At 42.9% G+C, this 7044-nt stretch overlaps 1 protein-coding gene across 3 annotated transcripts in view; it reads left to right on the forward strand.

Moving 5' to 3' along the window:
• Positions 1-136: 136 nt before the first annotated feature.
• DROSHA (drosha ribonuclease III) overlaps positions 137-7044 on the forward strand; it is a 73032-nt gene continuing 66124 nt past the window's right edge. Inside the window, exons 1-5 of one of the 3 annotated variants that reach the window (XM_031059286.1) lie at positions 1180-1250; positions 1370-1436; positions 2574-3362; positions 5756-5848; positions 6755-6986. In XM_031059286.1, coding sequence (XP_030915146.1) covers positions 2581-3362; positions 5756-5848; positions 6755-6986 — 1107 coding nt within the window. In that variant the 5' untranslated portion in view covers positions 1180-1250; positions 1370-1436; positions 2574-2580. Of the gene's footprint in view, positions 442-1179; positions 1251-1320; positions 1437-2573; positions 3363-5755; positions 5849-6754; positions 6987-7044 lie in introns of those variants that run through there. The other 2 variants (XM_031059287.1, XM_005423854.3) reach the window with 2 other exon arrangements.

Below are 7044 nucleotides of genomic sequence, written 5' to 3' on the forward strand. Positions count from 1 at the left end.
CGGGCCGTCGGGAGGCGGCGGTGGGGTGAGGCCGGGTGGCACTGGATGGGTCAGGTGGGAAGGGACCACAGTAGGTCATCTGGTCCAATATTCCTGCTCCAGCAGGGCCGTCCCAGAGCACATGGCGCAGAATTGTGTCCAGACAGCTCTTGAATATCTCCGGTGAGGGAGACTCCGCTACCTCTCTGGAATGCGTTTGCTGCGCGGGCAACCGCACACTAAAAGAAGTTCTTCCTCATGTTCAGGTGGAACAGTTCCTGTGCAGCAGTTTCTGCCCATTCACTCTTGTGCTGTTGCACGGCACCGCCGAGAAGAGCTTGCCTCCATCCTCCTTGGTACCCTGTCTTAGACACTTACAGACATTGATGATGTCACGTCTCAGTGCTCTCTTCTCGATGTGTCAGTGCCCTGTTGCTCTCAGCAGGGCATCTGCAGGGCGAGGCGAGTTTATTAAGTGTTTTTTCGGGGACCAGTGCTGCTTTAGAATGCAATGGCTATGGCTCCTGTCAGTGCAATAAAATTCCTCTTTAGGTGACAGGGGAAGGGGAGTTTGCCCTTTTCTGTGTTTTCAAACTTAGTTAACTTTAAATGAAAGTTAAACATGCCTTGCGTTTGCAGCAGAGGGAGCTTTAAAATAATTTAGGCATGTAAAATAGTTTCATGTCTTTTTGAATCTTTTTTCCAGTTGTGATTCTGTGTATCCCTGAAGGACTGAAATTGAAGTGGTAGAACAAGCGCAGTTCTCTGGTGTCAGGGCGATCTGAGAGCTGATAAACAAGAGTCTTTGTTTGAATGCTGTGACATGTTAGAAAGAAGCACACCTAAAGGCACTGTGGTACAGCCTGTTTAAATAAAATGTGTATGTGAACATTAGCAAAGTCTAGAACAGTCTTCTGTTGCAAGCCTGAGTTGTGTAAGAGCACAACAGGAGAACCAAAGCAAAATTATTTCAGCATCTGATGGATTATAATGAGTAATATCAAAGGGGTGCCCTATTGCCACGCAAAATGGACATTGACTTTCTTTTTTTCTCCCCTGGTTTGTTGTGGCTTTTTTTTTTTTTTTGAGTGCCCTTACAATATTGCAGGGTACTGAGCTGGTACAGGCTGACTGGAAGGAACAAGTGGCTTTATATCATCATGGCTGCTATCTCCTCAAAGTGTGGGATTCTCACTCACATTGGCCCTTGGTTGTTCTGGAGAAGGAATGACCACTAACAATTCCAGTGACTTCCATTAAGCCCTGCATGTGTAAGAGTCCTCTTGATTTCTCCTCTTTCATATCAGTCCTTTGCCCCTGTGTTTCTTTTCCTTTCTCCCTCCAGAAGCTGTCTACTCTCTCTCAGCAAGTGCTGTATCTTTTACTGCAGTGTCACCGGAATGCAGCTGAGAGTAGTGCTCTGAGCAGTCCAGGTTGGCCATGTTGCACTCTAGCAGGTGGGAGAATATTCTGTGCATGTACTTCAGCATCAGCAAAGCCTCAGTGAAAGGGAAGCTTTATTTCCTTTTTCTGGTCATCTTTCCAATTTTGTGTGTGTGTGTGTCTCCCCTTTCTTTCTCGCTTCCCCTTACGGAAAACAGGATTTGACTTCTGGAGGTGCTTAGATGATTGTTTTCACCTCTCCTTCCATTCCAGCCATAGATTTTCTTTAGTGTGTTTTCCCCTTTTTTCAGGTTTTGAAACTTAACATTGTAATTAAAGAATCAATTTAAACTTTAATTAAGCACAGTGCTTTCATTTATAAACATTAATGCCTTAAATACATGCCTAGTTTTGAGCAACACTTAAACCTACTTTAAGCAGCGATAGTTTTTCAAGGGTAACAGGGCTGAGAAGGCAGTTGAGGGATTTTTTGGGAATCGTTATTTCAACAAAAATTAAAGAACAGCACAATCTACATGATTTTTTTTCATAACCTGTAAGATGAGTAACCTGTTTTTACACAAAAATATACCTACCTCACTTAAAACACTTTGAAGAGTCGGTTGAATTCAGTCCTTTAGTACACTGAGGACTCAATAGTGAGTGTAAATTGCTAGCATTTAATTTAAAATTTACATGATTTGTTGGGCCAGGTGGCATGCAGTGAGGTGTTAGTCAAGTCATTCTGCCCAAAGTTTAGAATTGTGCTCGAGAGAGAACTCTTTGTTATGCAACTTTCGATGACCACTGCAGTTATTAGTAATGAATGATTTCTTTGGTGTGGGGTATCCAAAGGTTTTATATCAAAGTGTCGAAGTACTAGTGGAGGTGCTTGTATCCTTGACCTGTCATCATAACTATAATTTGTTGAAATTACATTGCCCCAAGTGGTAAAGCATGATCCAGCTTGGGTTCTGGCTTAGAGACAGTAAGTGCTTTCATGGATTAGAGGCTTGAAGGAGTCAAAAGGGGCATAAATGGCCTGCACTAAAGGTCTGAGAAGCACAAAGTTCCCAGTGAAAGTCTATATCATTTACTGCTTCTGTTAAAGGAAACTGCAGCTTCAGCACTTCAGGAGTAGCTCCTGCAGATGCATTGAGGACGTCTTACAAATATTGTGTGACTCTGGATTTTTATTCTCCTCAATAAAGGTGAGCCATGTCTTTCCATTCTGGGCGAGGATGTCCCCGTGGCCAGGGGGGACCAGGAGCAAGATCTTCAACACAGACCTACCGCCCTCAGAACCTGCGGCAGCTTCACCCACAGCAGCCCTCCGTGCAGTACCAGTATGAGCAGCAAACCGCCCCTCCGACAACCTACTCCAACCCTCCCGCCACCGCTTACATGCCTCCCAGGCCAGACTTTGTGCCCTATCCTCCTCCAGTGCCCCCTTCCACACAAAATCCCATCAGCCAGTGTCCCATGAGGCCACCATTTCCAAATCACCAGATGCGGCAGAGCTTCCCAGTGCCTCCATGTTTCCCTCCCACTCCTCCACCAGTGCCAAACCCTACCAACACTCCCGTGCCAGGAGCACCTGCTGGACAAAGCACCTTTCCTTACATGATGCCTCCCCCCACAGTACCACACCCTCCCCCGCCACCAGTCATGCCGCAGCAGGTCAGCTACCAGCCTGTGTACTCGGCGGGCTACTCGCAGCAGTCCTTCCCCCCCCCCAGCCACTTCCGGCACACGGGGCAGTACCAGGGAGAGAAATCCCAAAGTGAGCGGCGCTCCCCGGACAGGAGCAAGCACTACGATGAGCACCGGCACCGTGAGCACGGGCACATGCACGGCGACAGGCACCGCTCCGCTAACCATGGCGATCGTCGGGATCGCGGCCGCAGTCCGGATAGGAGGAGGCAGGAAAGCAGTCGGCACCGGACGGATTATGACAGGGGAAGGATATCGCCTCATCACAGAAGTTATGAGCGAAATAGGTAACTGTTATCTGCCTGCAGGGGGGAGATGTCATCATCGGTATGTGTTTGCATCAATGTTCTTCCCTTACCCTTGTTTGTCCCTCTAGCCCGGGAAGTAGCCAGTAGTCGTGTCTCATGGAAAAGTTACTGTTTAGACACCTTTCAGGTGCACTGCTTTGCCTCACGGTTGTGAGCTGGCAGACTTGTTAATCTTCTCCATGGAGATAGAAAACAAGAGCTTCTTTGCGTCCCACTGAGTGGATTATTGAGTAGTGCTCAACATATTTATCTTAGAAATTTATGCACTTGTGGCTGGAAAATAGAGTTGGCGCTCTAAAACTATGGAAGGTTGAGTCTTCCCAACAATTAACCCCTAGCAGTTCAGATTTCAAGATTTGGAAACCAGAGTTAGGGTGTCAGATGTTACTTTCTTTCAGTAAGCCTTGTATTTGTAGAGAACAGTGACTTGGTGGGGTTTATAGTCTGACAGGGGCCCATAGCTAATCCTTGCAGTAAGGTGTTTTAGTGAAGAGCATGTTGTGTTCAGAGTAAAGACCTCAGCAACCCAACCCGTGATCTCAAGAGGACTGAGGTGAAAATGAGTATGAGTGAGTTGTAGGCTTCATTGATGTAATTCAGAATGCGCACTACTTCTTTTGGGATTTATCATGAAATGTCTGTCCCTCTTCTTCGTGGACACAAATAGCTTGGAAATTATGGGCTGACCTGATATAATTTGCTGTGGCACATTTTAGAGCAAACCATCATCGGTTAAATCTTTCTCATGTCTTAGATTTGTTCTGTTTGTAGCCCTTTATGTGTCTAATGAGCTTTTCCAAAATATTCAAAGAGCTACTGGAAAGTAAAGTATTTATTAGGGTTCCTGGATCATATGCTCTTAATTTTAAAAGTTCAGAATTTTTTTATACTACATGTAAAACATGAATTTACGCATAAAGCCTGCGTAAATGAAGCCCCTTTGATTTGGATATGCAGAGACTTAATTACAGAACCTTAAGACACCTGCATTCAAAAAAACCACACAAGCCTCACACTCAGTAAGTTTACTTTGATTTTTGAAAAAGGATTTTTGTAGAACTGAATGCAACTGGCATTAAGACACTGTCCTTTTCTGTATGACATGCTTGTGGAGTTTTCTCCTTTTTTCTGCATAATTTCAAACTTCAGTTTTAATTTTTAAAAACGCATGTTTTCATTAGCTTCTTTCTCAAACACTTTTGGATTGCTGCTTTAGGCCAACAGCTTCCAGATCTACTTGATAATGTATCTACTTATTTTGATTCAGAACTGTTTGCCAGACTTGGGGTTGATTTTTTTTGTGCAGCATCTGTCTCTCAAGCAAGTCAGATGGCATAGAGTACGCTCTCTGAAGATGGAAATCCATGCCTGAACAAGGCACCAACAAACAAGGATAAATGGGGCTGGGGAAAAACAATAGATAATTTATCTGAACTTTTTGCTTTGGAAATTTGCATTGTTTCATATTACGAGCGTGGAAACAAACATATATATATGTTCATAAATAATTTTGTCTCATTCTGTTAACCCACCAAGCCACTTGAGGCAGCTGTTTATAATTCCTAGTGTATCAGCAGACTAGAAGTTTTAACAGATGCACAATGACTTACCAGCTGTTAGCAGGGTATAAAAGCTGCCTATGTGATCTTTCCTGTCTAATAAATACAGTAATTTCATAGAACTATTTAGGTTGGAAAATGTCTTTAAGATCATCAAGTCCAACCTGTAACCTTATGCTGCTAACTCCTCCACTTAATTGTGCCCCTAAGTGCCACACCTACATTTCTTTAAAGTACCCTTCAGGGGTGATGATACCACAACTTTTCTGGGCAGCTGTTCCATCACTCAATAACCCTTTGGGGGAAGAAATTTTTCCTTCAATCGAAATGAAATCTCCCCTAGTGCAGCGTGAGGCTGTCTCATTCTGTGCTTGTTAGCTGGCAGAAGTGGCTGACCCTCACCTGGCAACATGCCCCTTTCAGGCAGTTGTAGAGAGCAACAAGGTCTTCCCTGAGCCTCCTTTTCTCCAGGGCATACAACCCCAGCTCCCTCAGCTGCTTTGCCATTCATAACAGGAGAAGAGGAAAAATGGTAATAAGTCCTGTGGGGAATTCATAAATGTCACCTCTGCATGGTGTGAATTAACTCTAGTATTGAGATAGATGGCTTTGTGACAAAGGTGGAGGACATGGACGCTTGGCTGTCTTTTACAAGTTTCTTGAAGGTCAATGATGAGAACATCTGGGTTTTTAGCAGTCAGCATGTGGATGTCATTTTGCATAACATGATCTTAGGCTGCTTTAGTGTTCCTTTCAGGTAGACTGTATGAAATGCCAGATTTCTCATTTAACTCATTTTTTGAACTTTTCAAGGGAGCGGGAGAGGGAGAGGCATCGGCACCGAGACAGCAGAAGATCACCATCACCAGACAGATCCTACAAAAAGGATTACAAGAGAGCAGGCAGGTAAAGAAGGCTGCATGTGGTCTCATGAGCATTTGAGGCTCTGTGCATCCACTCACACGAGGTTTTGTGTCTGCATCTGAAACCCAAAAAAAATGAGTGTCCTAAATTTATAATAATCTACTGATGCTTGGCAGTTATCTCAAGACCTTGTAGAGTTAGAAACAGGATTAATCTCTGGAGAGAGAGAGTTTCATTGCTGTGTCCTAAAGACTTTCTCTTAAGTCTTCTAGTCTATAAAGTACCAAAATTATTTAGAGTCACTCTAGATTATCTTTTAGAGGCTTTTCTTATATTGCTGTTCCTTTCTGAATGCTGGATAGTTGAAAATATTGTAACATTATTGGTTTTGTAGGCAGAGGAGACTAAAAAAAGAGTAGGTAGTTTCCTTACTCGTCTTTCAAAAGCATTACTCTTGTGATGCACCTTGTGTTGTTCAAAGCTGTATTAGAGTAACAGAAGTGTGGGTTCTGCATAATCCTTTTATTAAAACTCAGCTTTTTTTGTCATACCAGTAGTTTGTGGGCTGTGCTTTGAAACCTCTTATTGTAACTTCTAGTTGTGACTGATGTGACTTAGTTTTCACCAATGAGTTTCTAACTTAAAATAGAAGAAATTCAACTAGAATGCAAGTAAGAATTTTAATTTAAAATGGCATGTATTTTTTTAATTATTGAATATGGCTTAAAATAAAAAACACATTGACTTTTAAGTCATTTTTATAGTAGTTTAAAACTACAAATTACTCTTGTACTCTTTATGGTGCAAGAGTAAAACACTTTAAAAGTTGGAAAGGCAGCTGGATTTTGCTGCAATGTATATGATAGAATGACTTACTGATCTAAAGCAAACTGTTTTTCATTTTAAAATAATAAAGAGAATTGCTTTTGTTTGCTTTCTCCCACTAAGCCGGTCTCCAAGCAGAGAGAGAAAGAGAACCCGGTGGGAGGAGGACAGAGAAAGGTGGTCTGAGAACCAGAGCTCCAGTAAAGAGAAAAATTATACTGCTGTCAAAGACAAAGAATCAGAAGAGAATGCATCTGAAAAAAATGAAGAGGAAGATGAGGAATTGCTTAAGCCAGTCTGGGTTCGCTGTACCCATTCTGAAAGCTATTATTCCAATGACCCTATGGATCAAGTGGTATGTCAGTGAGAACTCTAAAATGACTGCAGACAGTCCTTTATAAAATGAACCCTTC

Source organism: Geospiza fortis, unplaced genomic scaffold, assembly GCF_000277835.1.
Source record: "Geospiza fortis unplaced genomic scaffold, GeoFor_1.0 scaffold58, whole genome shotgun sequence".
Lineage (NCBI taxonomy): Eukaryota > Metazoa > Chordata > Aves > Passeriformes > Thraupidae > Geospiza > Geospiza fortis.